This window comes from Lissotriton helveticus, chromosome 7, assembly GCF_964261635.1.
Source record: "Lissotriton helveticus chromosome 7, aLisHel1.1, whole genome shotgun sequence".
NCBI classification, from domain to species: domain Eukaryota; kingdom Metazoa; phylum Chordata; class Amphibia; order Caudata; family Salamandridae; genus Lissotriton; species Lissotriton helveticus.
Window position 1 is genome coordinate 487776646 of NC_136068.1, and position 26816 is coordinate 487803461.

Consider the following 26816-nt stretch of genomic DNA (forward strand, 5'->3'; position numbering starts at 1 on the left):
GCTTGAGGTTTCATGAGCAATGTGAAATAAACACATTAACAAAATTGTTCTATATTAATTACATAGAATAGTCATTGATAATGTTTGCATTTATATTAGAATAATAGAAAATGTAAATGAATAATAAAATGGAACTTTTATTGTGAACAAATAACTGAGTCTGTTTATTTCTCCTACAGAAAACTGCACGCTTTACAGAGAAGCCCTCATACCACTGTTAGGGTTAATTTGCTTTTCAAACTTAGGCTGCAGAAAATGTTATTTTGTCCTTGGTTATGATTGTTGTGTTCTTTCCTTGTCAATGACTACGTGTTTGGAGTATCAGTAGAATTTTCTACTGTCCGAGGAAATGTTTAGTTTTGTGGATAACTGCTCTAGTAAAATGTTGCAATTAATACAAAGATGTGTGCGAGCCTAGGAAGGAGAATATCGTGATTTTCTCTGCTGAAGGACGATGATGACCGCATGGCTCTAAACAAAGACCTTTTGAGAGTACAGAGCGACGGAAGTGGTATGACTGAACACCCTATGCTCCTGAATCAATATAAACTGTGAATTGCTTGGACTTTGTTACTAAATTAGGGATGGACTTTAACATTTAGGGTATAACTATTAGTATTAGAATCTATGCTGAGGGGAGGTTATGCTGAGGAGAGGTTATGCTAGACAGGAGTGGTGAGGGACAGCATTTTTGTGTGAGCTGTTTCCCTTGAGTTCCTTTTTGCCTGCTGATGTCTGATCCTCACTTTTTAACTCTGCTCCTCATACGTTTGTGAGGTTGCCCCCAGCTTTCCCTTCTGGCTGGAGGGTTAGCTCTTCAGACTATTAGCATGCTGTGCTATAGTTTTCTTTGGTTCGTATGATATTTTGTAATTGCATTGATCTTTTTACGATGCTCTTTTGTCTCTCTTCCTATCCACTCACTGATGCTTGTTAAATGAGATGCTATTGTGAATCACCTTGTTTCTATTGTGTGATGAACTGAAATTCAGAGCTGTACCTTAGTTTGACCATTTCATATGCTTTCAAAGAATTAGATAAAGCTAAGTGAATAGAAAACTGTGTCTGTCATGATTGACGATTATGATTAATGAGATTTAACCATTGTGAAGTATAGTTTGCTTGAAAGAATATTCCCTTTGTTGTAGGTCCTCATAAGGGGGGTATTATCCATCTTAACATTTGTCAATCCCTGTTAACTCTCAAAAAGGGTCATTGGGGGACCAGTTATAGGTATGGGCCAAATTTTAGTTTTGTAAGGAGAAATGTTTGGTGTTTATTAAATTGGTTACGTGTGGTGAATATGTTTACCCCACGTTTCCGCTGCATCATCACTTTCATCTGCTTCTCTCAACTGATTATTGCAGCACACGTGTTTTATACAAGAATAACGTTGCTTCATTAAATATATTGAAAATGACCCACTGTGTATTCTGTATATTTCTCTGAGCACAAGAAAGGACGAATGAGCAAAAGGTCTGTACCTGTGTCCCCGATCCCTAGGGGTCAGGGTTGTCATGCTCAGTGGTTGCCAGAATCTATTCGCTCCCTGGTAAGGTTAGTGGGGCTTACAGTGGCACTGTGAGCTAGATGGTCTATAGGACAACATATACTACGAGGTTGTCTGGAATCAGTCTAGGCACCGAGCCCCTAGTTTCTGTTGTCCAAACAAACCTGCAGATCCTAGGGATTAGTAGGACCTACACGACAATACGCTCACGCATGGCTGAGTGCATGAAGAAAGCAAACACAATCCTTCAGGGCAACCAGGAGCTTGTGAGAACTGTTATGGACATAAGGCAGCCTTGGCTGAGTACCAACCAGGACAGTTGGTGTTGGAGCCTATGGCTCCCAGGCACTCCAGGACAAGCAGACTGGGCCCTATCCAATTGTGCAAACGAAAAAGGACGTCACCTACTTGGTTGACTTTGGCACCCCTAGAAGTCCTCACAGAGTACTTCATGTAAATCACCTGAAACCACACCAGGACACAGCTGACATGACCATGCTCATGGTCACTGATGCAGATCAGGAGGAAAAGAGTGCACCTCTCCCTGATTTACTGTCCACAAACCCACAGATGATACAGCGGAGGTAGCTGACGTTTCTGACACACTAACTGTAAAGCAGCAGGTTGACTGTAAAAATGTTTTCAGCCAGTTTGCAGAGCTCTTTCCTTAACCCCTAGTCAGGCAACTTAGTGTACCCTTGATGTGGAAACCGGTGACAGCATCCTTGTCAAGAACAAAATCTATATAGACTGTCTGATCAAGTCAAGGCATGCTTCAAAACTGAAGTCAGTAAGATGCTGGAATTTTGGAAAATTTAACCTGAAGACAGTCCCTGGGCTAGCCCAGTGGTACTTGTCCCCAAACCTATTTCCAAGGGTGACAAAGTCGAAATGAGATTTTGTGTGGACTACAGAAGGTTACATTTAGTGGCCAAGATTGATGCCCACCCCATTCCAAGAGCAGATGAGCTTATTGATGAGCTAAGGGCAGTCAAAATTCTTAGTACCTTTGATTTGACATCAGGATACTGGCAGATTGGACCGATCCAGGAAGCTAAGGAGAGATCTGTATTCTCCACCCCAGAGGGCCACTATCAATTCAAAGTGATGCTGTAGGAAAGGGCCCCTTTTTGCATGGTTACCCCCTAACTTTTTGCCTAGAACTGATGTCAACCTGACTATAGTGTCTACTGGGATCCTGCTAACCAGGCCCCAGCACTTGTGTACTTTCCCAAAACTGTACCTTTGCATCCAAAATTGGCACAGCCTCTGGCCCACATGTAATTCCCCTGTAAAAGGTACCTCACTTACAAAAGGGCCTTGTGACCAAAGAGAGCCTCTGAGGTCTGCAGCATGTATTCTGCAACCCTCAGAGACTTCACCTGACTCATACACCCTGCCACTGCAGCCTGTGATTTAGAGTGGGACCCCAAACCCAAAAAACAGCATGGCACCCTCCCCTGGGTGCCATGCCCAACAAACACTGCTTGTGCAGGGCGGAATTGGTCACAGCGGACACCCGGGTGTTTTTCTATTGTGCCGGAGGGGTGGGCTGGTTTTGCAGCAGTGCTGCAATATCATCTCCCTGTAACAAAAGCAGGAGCAGTGCTCCTCACTAGCACCCTGCCCTTGCGCAGCCGGTTGAACAGCAATCTGCCAGGCCTGGTTGCTAGTCCCAGTCCAGCCGTGTGCCTGTGGCATAGACAAGTCACCCCTCTAGCAGGTTGCACTATACCACAGGTGAGGGCACAGTGGCACAAGCACTGTGCCCTACAGTGTCTGCACCATTCACAGACATTGTAAGTGCAGTGAAGCCAGTCTGAGCATATGGGCTGGGAATTTAGTATCTTGAACTTCACAACTACATGATGCCTTTACTGAAGACTGAGAAGTTTGGTATCAAACTTCTCAGGACATTAAACCCACACTGATGCCAGTGCCGGATTTAATGTAAAATGCACTAAGAGGGCATTTTACAGATGCTCCTTGAAATCCGAATAGCCCTGGTGTGGTTCCTGACTGGCAACCTGCCATCTGCGACCACCAGACATGTTTCTGGACCGCTGGGTAGAGGGGCCTCCACTCTCTGAATCTGGACACAGAGCAAATCCTGGGCAGAGGTGTCATGCCTCCTCCCTCAGAATAGGCAGGTTCCACGAAGAGGGAGCTTCAAAGGCGTGACACCTTTGTCAGCTATCCCCTGTTGTTTGCTGCTATCAGCAACTGGCTGCCAGCAGTTCAGACCCCCATTTGGGTGTGAAAAATGGCAGGAAAACCTAGCAGGAAGGAAGGTCTGCCCACCTTAGCCAACCCCTCAGGTGGGGGAGGTGAGGTGAAGCACACATCTCAGTGCCCTTTACTTTGATGATGAGGGGGCTCAGCCAATTAGGAAGAGGATTAAGTCCCCTCCCACTGGAGGATGCCATACTAGGGGGTGTAGACACCCCAAGTAAGGGACCCATTGGACCTGACCTGCACAACCCTGTAAAGCCCCTAAATCTAGTATTTAGGGGCATCCCTGAACCTTACCTCTTCAGATCTGACAGACCAAAGAAGAAGATGGAAGATGACAATTACCGGACCAGGAATTGAACCTCTGAAGACCAAACTCTGCAAGAACCCCGCCACCTGCACCCGGTTCGCCCACTGGACCTGTTGTCCTTCCAGAAGCCCTGTCTGACCTCCATGAAAAACCCGGAGGCCCTGCAACCTTCGCCAAAGTGCCAGGAACCTCTCTACGGACTAGAGCCTCTAGTCCCCGGTGTCCGCCGGTACCAGAAACTGCCACAGTGAGTGTGTAAATTAAATGCTTAACACTACCCTCTGTTAAGTCTAACTGCTTGACCACACTACCACAAATAGAGCTGTATTATCTACTTTAGCCTTTACTTTATCTCTGGGGATTCCCTGGACTCTGCGCACACTATACCTCGCTTTGGTATAGTATATGCAGAGCCAGCTTCCTACAGATACCTTTTGTATTACAGAATGCACCTGCCACTCTTCAAAGGTTGATGAACATAATTCTTTCAGTCCTGGATGACTTTAGTGCAGCACACCTGAACAATATAGCTGCCTTTAGCTCCACCTGGGAGGATCACCTGGTCCACCTGAGAGACGTTTTGCAGGGGCTGCAACAGGCAGGTCTCACTATCAAGGCCAGTAAGTGCCAGATAGGGCAGAGTTCTGTTGTCTACTTGGGCCACCTTGTAGGTGGAGCCCAAGTTAGACCTCTCCAACCTAAGATCCAGACCATTCTGGACTGAGAGCCTCCCAAGACACAGACTCAGGTCAGGGCATTCATTGACCTGCCTGGATACTATAGGAGATTTGTAAAAGGTATGGTACTATTGTTGCCACTCTCATTGAGTTAACCCAAAAGCAGCCACGTGTTCAGCACCTGTCTTAAAAGTACCAGGCTATGGGAAAACGTTTGTTGTTCAAATAGAAGATTCTGAACATGGGATTGGGGCAATGTTGGCACAGACCCACAATGTAGTCCTAGATCAGCAAGCATCCTACATTGGCATCTGACTTCTCCCCATGGAGCAGCATTTGAGTACCATTGAGAGGGAATCCTTTGCTGTGGTTTGGTCCCTAAAGAAGTTGAGGACCTACCTGTTTGGGACTCACTTCCTACTTCAAACTGACCACAGACTTCTCAGGTGGTTGATGCAGATGAGAGGAGAGAACCCCAAATTGTTGAGGTGGTCTATTTCCCTACAGTGCATGGACTGTGTAGTAGAACACAGACCATGGATTGACCATGCCAATGCAGATGGTCTTTCCAGTTTCTTCCACTTAGATGATGAGAACTACCAAGAGCAAGGATAGTGCTCATCACCTTTCATCTGAGTCATGTTGTAAAGTGCCCTTTTTGGATGGTCATCCCCCACTTTTTTGCTGCTAGATGCTGTAGTAGTTGATCTGAAAGTTTGCTAACCAGGCCCACTACCAGTGCTCTGTCCCTTAAACTATAAATATGAATTGGTATACCCAATTGGCAAGTATTTTTGCACCCCTGCAAGGCCCTTGTATAAGGTAGCAGGGATACCAGGGCTGCAGCACTTAATGTGCCACCCTGAGTGACCCAAGTAAAACCGAAGTCTGCAGGTATGCCATGGAAGCCCAGCATGAGTAGCTTGCCTACTCGAGTTTGACCCTGCACACACCATGTGTGACAGGGTCACCTCACTGTATCTAATACATGTCTGTCACCCCTACAGCAGGCCTCCTATAGCCCAGGACACAGGGCACGTTGTATTATATGTGTGGGAATATATGCGAAAGCATATATTGCCCTGTGATAGCATTCTAAACGTAATTCTACTGCATGTTCCTGGCCGTCGATCATATAACTTGGGCTGACATATGGGCATTACCTATATGATCAGCTCCATGATGACCCGGACGATTTCTTTCATGTTTGGTATCAAACACCGTTTTTTTAAACCCTGACATGATGGTAGGGTCGAGGTTTAATCAGAATGTACCAAGGTGACACTTTAGACAGTGCTCATCAAGTTAACCCAGTGTTCTCATACCTTGGTGGGTTTTTTCGTAAGTTTGCAGCCAAGACAGAATCTGATCTCTGTTGAGAGTGTGCCGCTCCCAGAGGCCAGAGACAAAGAACTGTGTACTGTGACACCTCCACCCACACAGGATGGCTAGTGATTAGACCGGTGTGGAGGTGAGCTGAGGCTTCACTGGTGCCACTGGGCAAAGAAACTTGTCTCCCACTCGAGTTCAAACCTCACCTGCCCCAGTCACTGTTATTCGCGGGCAGGCAGGAAATTAGCTATACAGGAGGAGTCCATCTCCACAAGGCTGACCACACCTCTAGGTTGTTGCAGCTAAGATATAGAGTTTAGGATGGTTTTGGCCATCTTGAATTTAGGTTAGAAATCAGGTAGTGACTAGTTTTAATGGCATACATCCACAGGATGTCGTCACTACTGAAGCAGATTAACCACAGGACTAGATGCCCCTTGGCTTGTAGTCCTCACACCCACTAACACCCTGCAATTCCAGAATTAAGGGGCACCCCAGACACCAGAACCTTAGATTTGATGTGCTAACAGGAAGAGACTCATTTCCACAACAAGACAGGACTCCACGAAGAGAGGCGCTAAGCTCTAGACCTGTGGCAGCCATCCTGCATCCGCTGAATTTCGACTCGACCAAGGCAAGAGGCTGGTTCCAAAAGGAAGGTGAACCCCCCTGCAAACTCCAGACTTCACAAGAACTCACTTGGACTAGAGGAACTAGTCCCCTGCATTTGGCAGGCACAAACCGCTAAGTCCAGGACCATGAAGTCTTGTTTCCTGCGCCGTCCAGCGTGACCGGACAAAGTCCTTGGGCAGGTGGCTTCTGGGAACTGTAGTCCCAACACTCAGTGAGGCTTAGCTTTCTACAACGTTCCCCTGGTACTCTGGACGAAGATTTCCTCAACCTGAGTGCTTGCAGGTACCAAAGCTTGTTGGTTGCATGCTGACTACCTCCTACTTTACTCTACACTTTAAAAAAAGAGATTCACTTGTAGGAACAACCAACCACGCCTGTGGCTCCATTGTAAAGATTTTGCATTTGTTTTCACCCTCTCCTGGCACGCCTGCCAGCTCCTCTGGCAGCGCATACAGTACAGCATCAATGATAGCCAAGAGCACCTCTGCACCCAAGTCAACCAAGCTAAGCACACTGGATCTGCCTAGAGATTCCCGGTCCAGGGCCATTTCCATGACAAGGCAGGACTCCAAGAAGAGAGGCGCAAAGCTCTGCACCTCTGCAAGCCACCTGCACCTGCTGCATTTCGACTAGACCAAGGCAATAGTCTGGTTTCAAAAGGAAGGTGAACCCCTCTACAAACTCCGGACTTCACAAGAACTCCCTTGGGCTGGAGGAACTAGTCCCCTGCAGTCGGCAGGCAAAAGCCGCTTAGCCCACAACCTTGAAGTCCTATTCCCTGAGCTGTCTGGCATGGCTGCTAAATGTTCTTGGTCAGGTGGCTTCTGAAATCTGTAGTCCCGACCCTCAGTGAGGCTCAGTTTTCTACCTTGTTTACCTGGTGCTCTGGATGAAGATTTCCTCAACCTTAGTGCTTGCAGGTACCAAGACTTGTTGGTAGTCAGTCCGACTACAACTTGCTTTACTTGATACTTCATGAGAAGAAATTCGCCTGCACAAACAACCAACCACCCATGTGGCTCCATCAAAAAGATTTTGTGTTTGTTTTCACCCTCTCCTGGCACTTCTGACAGCTCCTTTGGCCACGGATCCAGTTCAGGACCATGGATAGCCCAGAGCACCTCTACAACCGAGTCCCCCTAGCCAGGTAGATTGGATCTGCCTGGAGACACCTGGTCCAAGGCTAGGTTCTTGCTTAAGTCCCAACGGGTTTCGCTCAACTCGCCCAGCAAGTTCCTTTTTGCTAGGGTAACCATTTCCAACACCACAAGCCTGATTGAAAGCTCCATGTCACAGCTAAAAGGCACCTCTGCACCCCGCTCCACTAAGCCAGGTAAAATTGTTCTACCTCTTGTGACCTGGTTTAGGGACTCACGAGACCTTAACTCCAAGAGGGTTCCTTTGAACTCACTCTCTAAGTAACCAATTGCATATATGTGTTTTTCCCATTGACCGCAGCATTAATCTTTTCACAATGGAAAGTACTGATTTATTTAATGCTTTAAATTTGATAACTCTGTTTATACTGTATGTATTGATTTAGTTTTGGTGTCTAAAAGTATATAACAATCAAAGCTATTTTTATAAAGTGGTGTCGGATTTCTCTTGAGTCGTGCCACTTACTTATCGTCTATGTTGATGATGTGAAATGCTTAACACATGTTCCTCTAAGTAGCCTATCTGCTTTTTGCCTGGACTGAGAGGAGTGTACAGAGAGTACCCAGGGTCCATATTTATGTATTGTGGTAGTATTACATGGTAAGGCACCCCTGCCATACCAAATAATACTTTTACCTTGCAACATTTGCCATTACTATGAATTACTGTCATTATGGGGAGGCACATTTTTTTCAAACTTTGTATCTCTATTTACAATTTCTCTTTTATTTGTCCTTTTTAGATGCCTGTGTTTGTTGTATGTGACCACATTGTCAGTTATCAATGTTGCCTAGTGGGCAAGTAATATGGGTAAGCCCCAGGCAAAGCGGAATATTGGCCACTGTGTACGGCCAAGCAGGGCAATCTGATTTATTTCTATCTTTGTTAAGGACCCCATCAGTCTATACCCATTAGGAAGTGGTCCAAGTGAGCATAGGATTTGTGTCCTGCAGAGTAACAGGTAAACTTCTTCTCACCCCTGTGAATTACCTCCATACGTTTGCAGCCCCACATCTTGTAGTCACTCATTAAGGTGGATATAGGGCGTATTTATGGTATTTTCCGTGGACTCCGAGCAGGGTAGGTGCTGACGAGCTGTCTGCATGCCATAACTATAGCACACGTACTAAGTGGCAACTCTGCGTCACCTAATGGTGCTGGAGTCTGAGAAGCTATAGGTCGGACCCTGAACAATACAACACACACCGTAGGTAGCACGTAAGGGCACCTCTCAGTGTGGGGGTCATTTATTCACTATATGGTTTTATATTTTTTTGTCTTGATGAAGTGCTCAAAATCCTTACGACCAACTCCAGTGTGAAACATGTCGACACATTGATGAAGGTGTGGCCACAACTAGATCCCCCTTTTGAGACGGTAAAGAGATCCATTACTTGATCTCAAACACTCTGACTTCCCGGATTCCTTCAAACCCCAGAGGCAGCCCCAACCCACTATAGGGTTTTTTAACCCTGGAAGGGTAATCCTGTCAATAAAGTACTCCATTGGAAATTCCCTTACCAGTTTTCACCTACACCTTACACCCGCATCACATTAACGGTAGCCTTGAAAAAGATCGCCGTTGGGCATTGCAGCACCGGCCCAACGAGAAGCACAGCTCAATGATGAAGCATGACATCCTCTAGGGGATGTCTGAGGGCAACATAAACAGTCCCATTGACTGTCCCATTCCAATACTCTGGCCCAGGCACTCTCCACACACATTGTTAGTGTGTGCCTCTCCCCCTCTTAAATTTCCTCAGGAACACTAGCCCTATTGTTGAATTATGTGATTATTGTTAGGAGCACAGGCTTCTGGACCTCCTTAATTAGCTCCTTGTCCCCTTTATACCTTTCACAAGAGGGGTCTCTTGTTTGAAACGTGTCTTATAGGTGCCCAATGTATCACATTATGCATGACGATGTTCAAATCTCCTCCACTAAAAGAGATAGGTGTTTTCAGAAAGGCTTCTTTGTTGTGTGTGGGGGCTTAAATATTTACAATTGTGCACAAGTTAGAGTCAATCTCAACTGCTATTCCTATTGCTTGTCCATTCTAATCAGGAACCACATCAAGGATTTCCTCCTAAAAGGTTCTGTTACAAAGGATTTGAACCCCAGCATGCATCTTATTGGTCATGGCAAAGAATTGCCTAAGTAGTAAGAGGGACTTCAGACTATGTGTATCTTTTGTCAATAGATGTGTCTCGTGGAGAAGGCATAAATCTGTCCCAGTTGCTTTCAGGAGATGAAGAATCACCACTCTCTTAGAAGGGGCATTAAGGTCCTTCACATTCAAGGCTATCTTAACCATGTGTAGAAGATTAAATTCTATCTGTTTTAGCTGTAATTGTAAAGTAGTAACTTGTGTCTATCTGCAGTACACCCAATCTCTCACTATTGGGAACATTGTTGATCAGGCTTACGGTTACCACACATTTTCCTGACTCATCTCAGTTGCTCCCAGGAATACTAACATACTTAAAAAATAATGTAAACCTTGTTACTTAAATGGTAATTTTCATTGTGTTCATCTTCATTCCTGGTTCTGCACCAATGTCTCCCATTCGTTGATCCCACCATCGACAACCTGTAATCTGTCCTGTCCTTAAGTGTCAGAGGGACTACTGGCAGGGCTAGTTGGTTGGATCTCAGTGGGTACATCAGTCTCCAGAAAAGTTCAATTGTTAGCCCCCATTTTCTCTGCCTCTGTGATGGCTGCTTGTTTCTCATGCTCTATGTTTGGGGTGTCTCTTGACCGTGTGCCATTTCGGCCTGCGCCTCATGCGAGTTTCCATTGAAGATCACCATTATCAAGTGAATCAAGAAGGTCCAAGATCTTCTGTGCCTTGCACTTTGCTTTAACCATATGTCTCAAACCATATGTCTCTGACTGTTGTCCACGAAGATTAAGTGGAAGGGGTAACCTCACTTACAGGAAACATCATGTTACGGAAGTGGTCCATTATTGCCTTCATGCCTTGTCTCTCGTCTGAAGAGTTGTCTCAGCGATGTGATTGTAGAAAATGAGTTAGTGGCCCTCAAAAGTGATGTGTGGTGAAGACCACACACAAGCCATTATGCCCTCCTTTTCATCAAAGAAATTGACTCTTGTGAGAATGTCTGGTTGTGACTCTCTGAGTTGACCAGCTGGATCCATTCTATATGGTGTGGTTGAGCCGTTTCGGGGGTTCATTGGGGCAGTTAGGTATACGCTGGAGGAAGCGTTGAACATAGGCCTGGATGTTACTGCTTTCTTCTCTAATTGATATTCCTCCTGCTTGAGAGCAAGGTCATCATACTGTTCTTTGAGTGTGAGGAGTCTCGGCTGACATCATGCAGCTCTTCTGCTCACTAAACAACTGTATGCTCTAGATCCTCTACTCTTGTTTCAAACAAGGCTATATCCTATTGCACAGCACTCTGGTCACTGCAAATCATCGCTACCTCATGTTCGATTTCTTTTAGGAACTACTATAGGAATTCTTCAAAAGGAAGAACTCCAGTACTGCAGTTGCTCCGCCGTCCATTGCCAGAATAGGTCCCGATGCGACTTCTACTGGTGGCCATGGTTAGAAAAGGGCACATTTCTCCAATCGGGATGGAAGTAGCTCCTCTGTCACTGGCCAGTGCACTGTGTGCCTTAATTGGGGGGATGCTTGCAACGTGTCTGTCGTTATCGACTTCTCTGTGTCCCCCACCTATGTGCTAGTTTTGGGCCGTTGACTTGGCCGTTAGTATTTCTGGGCCGCCATTCAAAGGACCCCTGCTTGGTACATTAGTCGGCATCTGTGTGTACTCCTTGGTGGTTCTATTCTTCTTTGGTGGGTACTCTCTTTACTAGTGTATTATATGATCCAATGGTCTGAGATTGTCCCCCATTAGTCGGAGTCATCAGATAATCAACCCCACGTATCTGGTCTCTTTGATTGGGGCGAGATGAGGCTAGTGATAATATGTTGAGCAGAGGCTCAGTCCAGTCTCCAAACCAAGTTTGGGGCATCTGCTAGGGGCAGCGGTGGGTTAGCAATGATCGGGGGCTTTCTGAGCCCAGAGGCTGCTCTAAGACTCTTCTCCCTTTTGGAGCCCCCCCTTCCTCCCAGTTCCACAGATCCTCTGTCTGCATCTGTGAGGCCGATGCCCTGATCTGTATTCTGGCGGATTGAGAAACTGTGCTGCTATCAGCAGGACCTATGCTGCTGATCATGTTGATGGCCCTTCTCTACGGCAGACTTAAAGAACTTTTTCTCTGAGGTCTTCTACTCCCAGACTCCTCATGGTCTCCTTGGTTGCATGCCTAGACCAATTCAAAATGGCAGCCACTGTCTGTTCTCTGGATCTGGAGAAAACCCGGCTGCATCTGTGAGATTCAGAATGGGCCCTTCTATGCGGCGAAACTCAGGGCCTGTGTCTTCGGAGGACTCCACTGCCAGGTGACTCATGTATCCCATAGCTGCTCTCCGTCACCTCTGATCCTAGTCCTGTTCAAAATGTTTGCAGTTGCCTGCTCTCCGATTCCCGGCCAGGCCTGGATACTTTGTGGTGTTTTAAGCTCTGAAGTGGCTCGACTTGTACTTCTGTAACTTCAAGCGCAACCTAAAAATTCTCATGATGAGCTTCTTTCTAGCTGTGGTGATAGAAAGTACCCAAGCGCATGTGATCTGTATATATATCTTAAAATCCAGTCCATACACAGTGTTGTAAGTTTTGTGCTATCCACACAATGGAACATGACATATACTCAATAAAAGAGTACTTTCTCTCAGCCAATTCAACCACTCAAGACACTTGAGCCAGATTCCATTCATTCTCTCCCCTTGTTGCAAGAAAATAGGAAAAGGCCAGTGCCTGGTGACAAACTTCTGTTCATATGGTTAATGGGTTTCATAGGTAGTGATTTCACAATACATTGATTTACAACTTCAAATGCTCTGTGATAATTATCTTAGCACATCAATTGGTCATCCATTTTTCAGCGACTTCCTAAAAAGTTCCATTTTGGAAGCAACATTTAGAGTAAACTTCACTTGGTGCATTAAGAAGCCACAAGATTACTTAAACTCTTATTTGTCAACAAGATATGGGACCTTCACTATTCTTTGCAACAATGATCTCTTTGGGTTGATGCCACCTTTGATTGTCTGTGCACCAAACACTCCATATGCTGCTTGTGTCATTCATATTTTTCTTTTTCTATCATGAACCCCTTACTCCTCAATCAGCCACATACCTTTATATGTCTTGCCTCATCTTACTCAAAAATTAAAGGGTAGTCTTTGAAATAATAAACACAATTCAGGATTTCTTGACCAACTGGTGTACTGGAACACTGTAGAAGCACAGCTCAGTGTATTAAATTGGAAAAACAAATCATTCATCTATGTGAGGGACTTTAACCTAAATGCAATTCTTTTTGATGGTTCGTTGAATGCAAATCCATAGTCGAAAACTGCCTTACATCCAAAACATATTGACAGATTTAATGAGGATTGGAAGGGCATGAGAGTCCACCAATAGGTTGACATTCAGATTCCCCAAGTCAATGCACATTTGTAACCATCTATTTTCATTTCAGGACAATATGATGGGGAAAACTATTCCACTAACTTAAACCTTTTAGTTATCTCTCCTTCAAGCAGATTTCTGAACAACCTTTAAAGTATCTCTCATTGCAAATGGAACTTGAACCATCTTATTGTCAGTGAGGTTTACCTTTCCCTTCAAACACATTTTTTGAATATCTTTCAAAAACATTCTCAACATTTTCATGAAAACATCAGTCAAGGCATTATACTTTTACATCCACAACATCCTATTTCCTCACACTCATAACGTTCTCTAGGGCACAATGATTTGACATCATTTGATTTTCACACTATCACTGACATTCTATTACATTCAAAGACTCTCTCTTTAAAATTCCTTACTAAGTTTAATGGATTGAACTTCAAACTGACCAGCACTTATATCTGGTGGCAAAAATAATCCAGCCAACACATTCTTCCAACACCCTTCTACACATATCTCCCCTCACAGTTGTATTTTGTAGGTAGAGGGCTGGGTCTTCAAGCAAGAGTATGGAGTTACTCAGGTAAAATTTAAGTTCTTTATTTACATGAGAGGCCCTTAGGTTACAGTTGCACCAGGTAGGTCCTATCAGCGCTTCGTCCTCCTTCCAACTGTCTGTATCTCTTAGCTTTCATGACACACCAACATTCTGCGACACAGTTCAACCTCAGCAGTCCACTTTCAGCTCAGATACACAGGCACCCACACAGTACATGGTGATAATGAATCATCCATAATCTCCATATCTGTTCTACCTATGTATACTACAATACAAGCACCGGCCTATGTATTTCTTCGTCTATTTTCTTAGTGTTGGCCGCAATAAAAAAATATCATCCACACACAACTCTGATTTTTTTCGCTGTCTTCTCATTGCCTATCCACCCTCTTTTTTCTTCTCTTCTTCCCCTTCCTTTCAGTTATCCAATATTCTTTTTATTTTGCTGAGTAAAGCAGGAAGGGGTTACTGAAGCTTCCTCAATTTCCATTAGTTTCCTATCCACCCCAGCATACCTCGTTTTCTCACTCCATGGCCTTCTCTCTTTGTGAGCATCTGCATTTTGTTTATCCTTCCCCGTCTCTGATGCTTACTCTGCCATCTCCTTCTCAAATCACATTTCCCCATATTGTCCCTTTATCTTTGCTCCTTAGCTTTTCTCATCTCTTGTCTATCCTGACCTCGTCCTCTCTGTAATGAAAAACAGTACTGCCACACATCATTTTATTTCAATGTAAATTCTCTATTTCTTCCTTTAAACATATTTTAGTTTTCAGTCCCTAGTATTCCACTTATTGTGCTAAGTTTTCATTTTTTCTAAATGATAATTTGAATCCAGGCTTTGACTCAAAATTGGCTCTGAGAATTTTTCCATTCATTTTCTAAGCATTGTCTATTAGTTAATATGAAAATAAGAAACAGATAACAGACTTACACACTATAGGGAAAACAAGGTACAAACTAAGATTGTAGAGCATTCTGCAGGGACGTGAGAGGTTTAGCTAAGGGAAATGGTACAGAAGATGTCCTTGATTATTAACAGCACAATAAGAACAGGCATATGCTTGTGTTCTTGGCATTAGCGAATAAGATATAGCCATCTAGAAGATAGGAATTCATACTTTACACATCGTCTGATCATCAGCATTATCATCACAAGATTTAAGCTGTCAATATTAACAACATTAACATCTGTAAATTGAAGCTGGTCCCAGCATTAGCATGATCTTGAATAGTGATGTTCTGGCCTGAATTAGAGTTTGGCGGATGTGCTACTCCACCACAAGCATGACAGATATTACGTCTGCCGTATTACAAGTGCCACTGGATATAACAGATATGTAATACTGCGTACAGGATATCCATCACATTTGTGAAGGAGCAAACCATCTGCAGAACTCTAAATCAGGCCCTTAGTTTCATCATCAGCGATATCATCATTAGATTGAAAATGATTTCATCACCCGCATTATGATCAATAGAATGAGTTTCGTCTTATCACAAGATTGTCATCTATTCATTGATGGTGATATTTTACCAGTATTACCATAAGTACAATGAGGCTGGTCTCATTACTAGCCTGATTACAAATAGATTGAGGTTCTTCCCATAACTCTTATTCTCATTATTGGCCTTATCATCAATAGATTGAAGCTGGATTAGTTACAAGCAACGGCCTCGGTAGGACACCATTGGTCTTATTGCCGGTATGTTGATCAGTAGATGGACGAATGTTCATTACCAGCATTGCTATCAGTATCTTCAAGTTGGTTTCATCACCAGCGTTATCTTTGCAGACTGAGGCTAGCTGCATGAAGACCTTTCTCATTACTAGCATTATCATCAGCCCTGTCAGTACACTGAAGCTGGGCTTACCACCCAGTGAGGTTTTAGTGTTTTATATGTTTTTGCGAAAATACTTACCAGCATTGGCCGAACAATGTCGGTCCAATTTTCAATATTATCGTTGGTCTTATTGCTAGCATTATCATCAGTAGAAAGAATATTAATTACAGCTCATAGACTGCAAACTTCCATGTCTTTAAGTCGGTCTCTGTTTAGGTTAGTTTCTTATGAATGTGGCTTTCTGTCTTTGCTCTTGGCTGGATTCCAATGAATGTTTTCGGGGACCTTTTTAAGGCGATGAGGTGTTGCTGGATTCTGGTATGGGTGAGGTCTAGTCTCTAAAGCTGGGAGCTTCTAAGCCTTATTTTGAAGTTAGCGGGCCGAGTACTTCATTACAAACGTGGAGGATGTCCCCTTTGCAGTATTACAAGTGCATGAGAGAGAATGGCATTCTAAATACAGCAAACAGGACATCTGCCACATTCTGACGGAGCACCCTGTTCACCAAACTCTAAATGTGGCCCTTTCTCCCCGCTAATGATATTCTTGGATGCAGGTGTGTTATTATATGGGATTGCCTAAATAGTGTATGTTTATAGGAATGTGTTTCCCTGAAGTCGTCAGAAATATGTATGAGGTAAATCGTATACCATTCAACATGAAGAAGCACCAACAAAGCAATACTATGCGATTTGGCCAAAGGCTTCTTATTTTTGTTTAAAACAAGAGGGTGGAGAACAACACACACACAACACATGTTCATCTATTTCACTGTTGACCAAAAGAGCTTTGGCTGATGAGCTACATAGCTGCTTGGTACGGTCACTCACACAAAGACACACAACACACCATCATGGAAAAACTGATGAAAAACAAAAGAGAAACAAGACAGAGAGATCATTTTACCCACATAATACTTCATTCTGTGTTTTTTCCAGTTGAGCAGCACAAAAGGCAGAAGAAATACACCAAGATTTCAAACTAAGATTTTTTTGTTATAACATGCAAGCATTTTCAATCTTTTGAGACACTTTGCATTGACACTTCCAGTTAAGTGAGTTATTAAAATCTAAACCTTAACTGCCAATAAGGACTGGTCAGCTTTACACACATAAAACATTGGAAATCAACGTAAACATAACAAACAGACAACATTTTAATGTTGGCCAGGCCGCCTACTAAAAGGTCATTATATTTGGTCCTTTAAAGACGACATCACCAGACCAGTGATGATGATGTCATCAGCTAAAAACAAACATAAAAAATGGACTCGGATCACGACAAGGATGGATATATCCCCAAGTAACCCCGCGCTACGCCCCAGACTGTAGTACAGAAAAATAAGCATACAAACTTCAAATCAAAATTTGAGACAACAATTAATTTGCTGTTGTCTACTTTGAATTTTTCACACCCACTGAAGAAATATGGGGCTGCTTGATTGGCAAATCCTACACTGTAAAACGAACAGTAGTGTCAATGTCAGGGTGTTTCAGCTGTGTTTAATATTTGGGCTGTGCAAACATGTTGGTTATTTCATTAACACTGAAGTTTAAAGGTGTCTGTCCACAATATGCTATGTAGTACCTATGGCACCAACATTTCTTAGTGGACATCTTTTCTCATTACAAGTAAAAGGAAATGAAGGCACATTGAGTGATTACTGTCAATCCACCCCTTTCTGCCCACAGAAATAGAAAACCTTCTATAACCCTTTTTTAATTTGGAGGAATCAGGTTGAACCTGCCTGATGAAAGAGGGGAGAGGTAGGCAAATGTCACATTTCATGCCAAGGTGACCTCAATCTGTCTTGGATGGTGACAGAGGGGGTGGCGATATGATGGCATAGGGCCAAGAAGGATGGGGAGAATTGAGGGATAAGGCATGGTAGAACACCATGTAACTTCAGTTTGCCCATACTGGCCGGATAAATAGGCCGTGATGTCAAGATATGACCTAGCAAAGAATCCAAATAGATGTCAAACAGGAAGTGATTTCATGGTGTAGGCACATGTATTTTGGCAGTGTTCAGACTGGCAGGATATGCAGGGAGCAGGGGTCTAGGCATAGGTCTATAAGACCTGATATTTTTCAGACCGGTGTGTGAGGCAGGAAGTGATGGCACTCTGCTAGCACATATAGCTTGACACTACTCAAGCTGATGCGAGAAGCAGAAAGTGATGTCATGAACCTAGGTAACATGTAACTTGGAGTCACAGACCCACATAGCACAGAGGCACAAACTTATGGCACAGAGAAGGCTTGTGTTGCTTTAGAACGTCTAGGATGTCACGCAAGGCCGTGAACCAATGCCACAGGATAGGCCATTGGAGAGTGAATTTTCCCTGACAAGTGCAGAGGGCAGGAAGAAGAACTTAAGACAAGCCTAAAAACGTAACCTCTTTTCCAGCTTAAACAAAGTAGGAATCTGATGCATTTTCAAAGTCTGATGGTACCGAGCCTATGAGAATGCACTAGGGAATGGGAAAACAGCTCATACAAAACAGGAATGTGGAAACCATTGAAAGCACTCAGGTTCCTGATTTTCATGAGTTTTCTTTTTTTTTTTTTTTTTTTACAAATTTGGTATTGTATGGTGCATTGTCATACTGTCTTTAGGAGGGAATAGTGGCACTCATGTTTGGTATGCAATGGTGGAGAACTGGAACTGGGGGGCAGCACAATTTGCTACGTAACTGGAGTTTTACCATATTAACGTTGATTTGTATTGGAACTCATCAAAAACGTCCTGCATTTGTTCCTAGGGCTTAAGATGCCCTATATACGGTTTGGGGTCAGGGATTGAGGGTCCCCAAGTTTTAAACCTTTCTTCCAAAAGGCAGTTGAGATATTCATCGTTAGTTCCAAGCCTCAAAGAGCCGCTTGTTCAAAGAAACCAGAGTCTTGAAGTTTCATTATTCATTGTCAGAGGAAGTCTTTTGCTAAGATTGGTAATTTCATAGTACCACATTATTAAATGTCTCACTTAGCAACCACGAACTTCTGAAACTTTAAGTTGTCAATGTGATGACTAGTTGGTAACACCGCCCCACGAGGACTTGGCATTCCATTCAAAACTTTACATATGACTTGACCCAGTGCAGACGGGAGTGGATATTATATAAGAAAAGGAAAAAAAAGAGGCAATAGCAAAATGAACATCCCAGATACCACTACTGGTGAATAGGTGTAAACATATGAAAGGTAATCTGTTTTACAGTGTAGTAGTTTAGCCAATCTTGCAGGTTCCCTTCAAGACCATGTATATCTGCGTATTTCCGAGTTTGTTCCCATGATGCTGTGCGTTTGACACTATTCCTCCTCCTGCAAATCCTCCTGGAGTTTCCATGGTAAAAGACAAACCCCACTTATACCAGGAGAGGGAAACAATATAAATTCAAGATGGCCGACAAACTGGAAGCAGTGAGGCGAGGTCAAAGGCGAGACCAAATGGAGTCTCACTGAGATTCTCTTTACTTTTATTTCCAAGGAAACAGGCAGTGTCCAAAAGGGCAGGGTGTGGAGGAGACAACTAGTGACCAAACGCGCAGGTGGTAAGGCAAAAAGTGTATGAAAAGCGAGAAACGCACAACCGCACATCTATCTATAAAGAGGCACATTTATACAGAGGCAAACTCGCACGTCAACAGAGGTGAAAATGTTGTGTTTAAAGTGAAACCAAACTTTTTTTTTTTTGGTTGTGTTTTTTTGTATCTGTTCTTCGAAGTAAAGGTTTAGCGATTAGTAGCTTACATAACCGAGCACACCAGGACAGACGTCACGCACCAGAAAAGAACGAATGGAATCCAGGAAAAGGAAGGCAAAATAGAAGCAAAGGGATTGACTTATTTAGGAAAAATACTGCATAAAATGTCACTTCCACCCAGAGGAAGGGAGGGAAACATCTTTTACACTGCACACGAAAAGGACATGTCAGAGAACATCATAAATACAGAACTGATAATGTAAACATTTTGTTGTCGTATGGCATCATGTAATATAATCCCAGCGGCAAGATATATAAATAAATACATACATTAATAAATAAATATATACAAAACAGACAAAAAAGAAAACATATTAGTAAACATAATAGCAAAAAAAAAAAAAAAAAGTATCTTCTTGTGGACATGTATAGGATTTCTCGTGTAACTGAAACAATGAATACCAGCGTCTTGTTTGGGCAACATCATTTAAGCCTCAACCTGCCCTTTGAGTCCACACGGACTGATAAAGATGGAAGAGCTGAAGAAGGAGGGCAGGTAACTTTCACAGCAGACCATAGACAGCAGACTGAGGAGCTGTATGCTGTGTGCATGGGAAGTCTAGGGAGGGTGGAGTCCTTCACTTGCTATATGAAAGCCTCAAGACTTTCTGAAGTTCCTAACCTAAGCAGTCGTGGCCAGTGCAAGTAAGCGCGGCGGGCGGTGGAGTGTGGCGAGACGAGGAGGGTGGGGGTTGTTGACAGACGACAGAATAGGTTTGATTCATTTAATTTGACCTATTCTGTCGCCTGTCCACTTTTCCACCCCACCGCGCTTCCCTGCGTGGGCCGCTGCTGTGACCTAGCAAAGGATATAATTACTATTCTTTACTCAACCTACACTTACTTTTATGTGTAAGTATAGGTGGGATCAGGAATAGTGCATATGCACTCTCCTTGCAATGTAGTGGTAAGATTGATGTAGGCTTGCGATATATTTGTTATGCGATATATCACATGGAATATAGTGACCCTGTACCTGGGCACTATCCAACTATTTAAGTCCTCACTCTGTATAGGCCCATTGGGAAACAAACTGCAAACACTCCAAAAGAGCAAAGGTCACTGAGCTTCCCATGAGGAAGGAAGAGAAGCGAGCAGTCAGACCTGGTCTTGCAGACTGGGAGCCGCCCAGGATGGTGCGTGGGGCATGAAATGACAACATCATAACTGCCACTGTTTCTTGAGGTGGCCCTTGATGGTGAGAGGGGCATGGGGTGATGTCTTGGTAAAGGCTGTTGGGACTTGGGGCTCCCAACCATGATAGCAAGGTGTGGCGTCATCGAAAAGGCAACTGTGGCTTGTCATGTGTAAAAGGCAGGAGTATCAGGGATTGAAATCATGACAAATGTCAGAGTGGGGGCAGAAAGTGATGTCATGGCTCTAGTTATTGTGACCTCAACTGTAGAAGATGGTTTGAAAGACATGAACTAATGTGGTTTTGGCATAGAGTTTCCCAATAAGGTGCTGTAAGAATGAAGTGATGCAACATGGTGGGCTTTGTAAAGTGGTCAGAAGATGCAGGAAGTTGTGTCCCTGTGCAGTCCCAGACATAAACCTTTAGAGAGCCATGTGCTGTTGTTTTCAAAGTTAGTGATACAGAAAGTGACATCAAGCTAAGTGCTGGGTGGTTTGAGTATTCCAAGGACAAGATGGCACTTTTTTTATACACAGAAGTAAGCTTTTCCTATGCCAAGCGCAGACCTTTCATTGTGGCTAGTGCTTTCGCCTTATATGCCTGATTGACTTGTGAATCTATCAGATTTGTTGTTCCCTGTTGCCTCCTTGTTTTCGTGACCTGTGTTTGTGTAAGCTGCAAAACAGAAGAAATTCCTGCCCACTCTCGATGCCACTATTGCTTTTGTTACATTAGGTTCTGAAGCGTCTGTTTTTACCCATATATGACTTCAATTATTGGAGTCTCTGCCAGACTGTAAGTGTCCTCTTCACCTCCCCCTGATGCTTATATAACTTGTGTCACAAGACACTGACATCTTTTCACCCTCAAGTCTGTGTAACTTTGGTTACTGAGAAATGTATTGCCAGTAGGCCCTACTTTTCCAAAGAGAGAGTTTAACCAAGGAACACGAAGGACAGCTTGAAAAAAGATGGAATAAAAAGGATCAAAGTTTCGCTCCTGTAAACGTGACTCTCCTGCACTGGTATCTTTTATATAGTTACCCGCATTTTGGAAAAGACTATTGGTTACACGTATAACAAAGTTCATATCTTTTGGATCTTTTTCTCTCTGCAGGCCTTATGTGAGTGGAAGTGCAATGGATGTCAACTAGAGGTAATAAGGGATAGCAACTTCTACCCAGAGACTTTTGTGATGTCAACTGGAGGTAATAAGGGATAGCAACTTCTAGTCAGAGACTTTTGTACTCCTGACACTGCCTTGCTACCACTGGTTCCATGGGGCTATGAGGGCAGCGGTTGGATCAGGAGATAAGGAAGGCTTTAAAAACCTTGGAGCAGGGTCTGAGGTGGTCGCGAAGGACACAAGAATGTTGGGGATGACAAAAGTAAAAGAAATCTAAGAACAAAAATGCTACAATAACTCATCTCTTCTGACTAAAGGCATCACACCTAAAACCACCACTTTCCATTACAAGAGTTCAGATTAAAGATGTACAAGGAACGGCGCCCACTGTGTTTTTGAAAATTCTGCTTGGATGATCCATGCTGTGCAGACTTTGAAAGAGGAGGGACATTTTCTGAGCAAAGGCTCCAGGCATTTGTATTATGCAGAAATCTAATTGCTCCTCCAGGTATCTGTGGGCCAGCCAGAGGTTGGCGGGAATTTTTTTTTACAGTTTACCTTCCAGGTGCACCATCCATATGGGGGCAGGAACGGTCAGTGGTCTGGAAGCAAGGGGTAGAATGTGTCACTATACCATTTCTCCGCCCACGTTCTGCCGAGGTGTTTGTCTAGTCCGATGAACCCAACCTTTACAAGTAAGGTGGGAGGAACAATTGATACATTTTTTGATCCATTCATCAAGTGCAAGATCTCTTCTATGTCAGGGTGTAAATACGTATCTGACAGACTGAGCTGTCTTCCTTGCAGTCGTGATTAGGTTTGTTTCTACCTAAATTCCAAGACATCAAGAACCATTTTCCTAAGTTTATGGCTGCCATATTGTGGTGGAAGATGTCCTTATTGCCTCTCCAAAGAAGACATGGATGCCTCCATGGCTTCTTGTAACTGCTCAAGTAGAACTACAAGTTTGGAAGTTGCAAGGGATTTAATGGCAAAGTGTACAACAATGTCCCTTACTTGTCTATCAAACAACAGTAATATTTCTTCAAAAAATATATGCTTTGTTTGGATAACAGAAGGAGATCTGAATCAAGGAATGCTTAGCAGTTGTGCAAAACGGAAACTAAAATGGTCACCGCATGCTTAGGTTGAACTGCTGTCTAGCCACTGGCTGCTGAGTAAAAAAAATCCAAAGGTCTTGCCATGTTAAAAAAAAGAACTTTGTTATATGTATAAAGAATAGTTTATCAAATGATTCCCCGCCAGATCCTAATGCACCATCAAAACGATCATGTTAATAATAGGAAGATATAATCGTGAAGTGGGAACCAAACAGGTCCTCCCTTTGTTGACCTGTTGTTAATGTTGAAACCCATTTCAATATTCATATTTGAAAGTGCACAAAGGACTGGTAGGTTCATGAACACCCATACAAATTGGCATAGTTTACACAAGAAAATACATTGCAAAAACACATTAGCTAATAATAAGCCTGTAAAAAATCAAATGTCAAAAAGGTACCCCTTTTGTGAGGGTGGAGGTATTGCCTTTAGTCAGCCTAGACAGAAAACAGACACACCCTTCCATGAAGGAAACTGAGTAAATGTGTTGTTACTCCATTTAATGGCTTTGTGCAGGCTGTAAAATAAACTTATTTTTTAAGCTTTATTTCTCGCCTTAACTCAGTCACCAAAAGAGTTATTAAAATTGTGTTTCAAATGCATACATTTATGTACATGTGTTGCATGTTTTCTCTTGTATTACTTAGTATTTTGTTTGCGTTCTTGATTATGTGTGGTTTAAATGAACTGTAAAGAGAAAATAATTATTTATAGTTTAGGAAATCTTTGATTTTTTTACCCTATGATAAACATGAATATATCTTTCAATCAAAAAATAAATTAATGAATTGCAATAAATTAGAGTGTATTAATGTTAGCAAATACTCCACAGACTACAGTTTACCATCTACATTTAAACAATACACGGCTCAATTACCAAACTTTGTTTTTTTTTTTTCATATTTCTTTTGATTTCGTTTTTTCCTTTTGTTGTAAAAAAAGAGCAGTAAATCGAAGTTCAGTTTAGTAGGACAGCAGCTGGCGCCGATGGGACCCTTGGTTTTTGGGGTTGCTATTTGGCTGAGACCGACATTCAGAATGTTTTGGGTCATACGTTTTGTTTAAAGTCTCCTTCTGTGTAGGGGCTTTTTGGTTTCCAATTAAAATTGGAACTTTAAAAATATGCCAGTATGTCCTTATTGTATGGCATATACTTTAAGAATAAAAAGAAATTATATATTACATTTGACCGCTGTTAACTCGTAAATATAAGGGTTTTCAAAACCCATAATTCTCCAGTAATATATAATTCATTAGAATTATGAATTTTCATCCAACAGGAAAAATGCACAAAGTTTAACATTCATGTTATTGTCCTGTGATGCAATTTTGGGGTTCCTGTGACATTTGAAAACCAGGTGGCGTTGGCCTCTCAGTTTTTATGTCACTAAACCACCTCAATGGCATTGATGGACCATAAAACACAGTTATGTGTTAAATATTCTTTCTCTCTGTCTCCCCCATAATCTTTATTATTATTGTGATTGTATGTTATCTTGTGCACTCAGATGCCCCAAAAGCCAGCCTTAAGTAAAACCCTCCTCAAACAAAGAGGAGAGTTATTTTGTTCAGGAAAGTGTAATGTGGCTGCTCTGTGAGGGCGAGAGGGAAATGCAGGTTATCCCTTAGAGACTGACAGAGTATTTTCACAAAACAGCGCCACTTGCAGCCAACCCCTGACCAAGAGCAGCCATCGTTGGTCCAGGCAGAACTCACTGTAAACACAGATAAACCCAAGAAAATACATTCTTTAAAAACGGACTTACAAAAAACACCCAAACATTAAAAAAATAATCTCCACAAGATACTGTAAAACGCACAACAAAGGAAATTCATCAACAATATTTTTTCAAAAAGGTTACTAAAAATATAATACTTGTGCATGCAAGTTCTTGAAATCCCCCCACAATGCACAGCATCTGTAGTTGTCCTGGTTTCCCTAGCTAAATAGGCCTAGGACAACACAAAACAAAATGCTTCGATGTGGTTTAAAATCCTGATATGGTCCACTTTGACCCTCATTGGCTGGGGAGTTAGTTGAAAGCTTTGTGCCATTGCCTTCAGATCGCTTTTCTGCTAAAGGTAAAAATGGCTGCCTAATGGGACTTGCATAGTCTCATCTATAGGAAATGAGCATGTATTTGGATAGCAACTTCCTCTGCAATCCATATTTTTCCATTTTCACGTGGCGTGGCCATATTGGAATCAGTGCTAGATCTATTTACTGCAATGGGATACTGAAATTAAAACCTCCTTCTCTATGTTAAATAATTCAGAAAATTGCACATCTCTTATTGATCTAACAAGCACAACAGTTGTCAACACTTCCAATAAAAGAATATATTAAAATAAACAGAGCCTTATGATTCTTTTATAAGGAAATATTGATAATGACTGATATTGGATACTGAAAATGTTATAGCTATTCTTGTAATTGAATTAGTAAGTGTTGTCTGATATTCTTAGATAGTCAAAAATCAGATTTATCCACCAGAACATCAGTGTTACAGATACAACATAGTTTGAGAATTTAGAAATATTCTTTTAAACGTATCTGAAAATGTGTCCACATGTGTTGCAGTTAAATTCCAGGATGGATTGCATATGAACAAGCAGCTATAATTGTCATTTATATGCCTTGCCTCAGTTCCATTTTCTATGGTCTCATTAGGCCACACTCTAGCCTTCAACCGAAGAGCTCTGTGTCCCACTTCCTGTGATGTCACTCTTGGCCCTGTGACATCATAGGAAGCTCTACTGGCAAGCCACTTCCACGCCACACAGGACAAGCTATAAACTTTGATTTACTGATCAAATAAAGGGTTAACTTTAGGTAGCTGGAACCTGTGCTGTGTATGTTCACTGCATGTACATTGATTTGATTTTTTTGTAATTAACATTATTATTTTCTTAAATTTACAATCCAAGTGTCCCCCCAATTGAAGATGCTAGTACTACTCCCAGCACTACACAGCAAATAATTATCATAATTTTCTTCTACATTACCCAAGAGTCCATGAAGCAAAGTGGAAAAGAAAAAGAAGATAAAAATAATGTTAGGAAATGTAGCATTTAACAGTGCTAGACATTAAACAATTAAAATTATAACCAACCCAGGATTCACACCAACAAAGCATTTCCAGAGGCTTTCATTACAGTGTGAAAGTGCTTATTTCAGTTCATTAAAGGATGTTTTAGAACATGAAAATCTTGTCATATTGTTTCAGTGACAAATTATGTTCTGTAAAACGTTTAAAAAAGATATTAGGGAAAAGTGGAAAGGAAATGTGTTCATGAAACTGCAAAGACATTAAGGCAGAGTATACCATCACTTTGTTTCGAAGGTTGGCAACTTAAGAATAGTTCCCTTGATTATTGTAAGTATTCTAATACAGAATCATTGCAACCCGTGATAAGCCAACCAACGACTTTGCCATCTTTCTTTGGCAAATATTATAAAATGAGGTCAGAGAATAGGTACATCGTAGGACATCGTAGGGGTATGTGAGGCCATGGCGGCCCACAGCATTGAGGCTGCATGAGCACTGTAGCAGCTCTAAGAAGCACAGCAACATACAGTAACATTATGCAGGCATACGCATAATATGAGCAGGGCTGGACTGGGAACAGCAACCAACCCTTGCAGGTTGCTGCTCGAGCGGTCCTGGGAGAGGGGGGAGGGGTGGATGCAAGAAGCACCGCTCCAGCTTTTCCTACAGGGGGTGATATTGCAGTACTTCTGCAAAACCAGCCTCCTGTAAGAAAAGCGGACCCTGCGGCCACAAAACCAGCCCCCACCCCTCCGGCCCACCGGGGAAATGCCCAATACCCGCTACGGCAAGTCCGGCCCTGGGTACGAGTTGCTTCTGTATGTTTTCTGATGGGTTCAAGCTATGAAATACTCT

The 26816-nt window shown here is 42.7% G+C and overlaps 1 protein-coding gene across 1 annotated transcript in view; it reads right to left on the reverse strand.

Moving 5' to 3' along the window:
• Window positions 1–23436: 23436 nt before the first annotated feature.
• Window positions 23437–26816, reverse strand: part of STX1B (syntaxin 1B) — a 395893-nt gene continuing 392513 nt past the window's right edge. Inside the window, exon 10 of the mRNA XM_078650555.1 lies at window positions 23437–25908. Within this exon, the coding sequence (XP_078506681.1) occupies window positions 25828–25908 (81 nt within the window). The 3' untranslated portion in view covers window positions 23437–25827. The remainder of the gene's footprint in view (window positions 25909–26816) is intronic.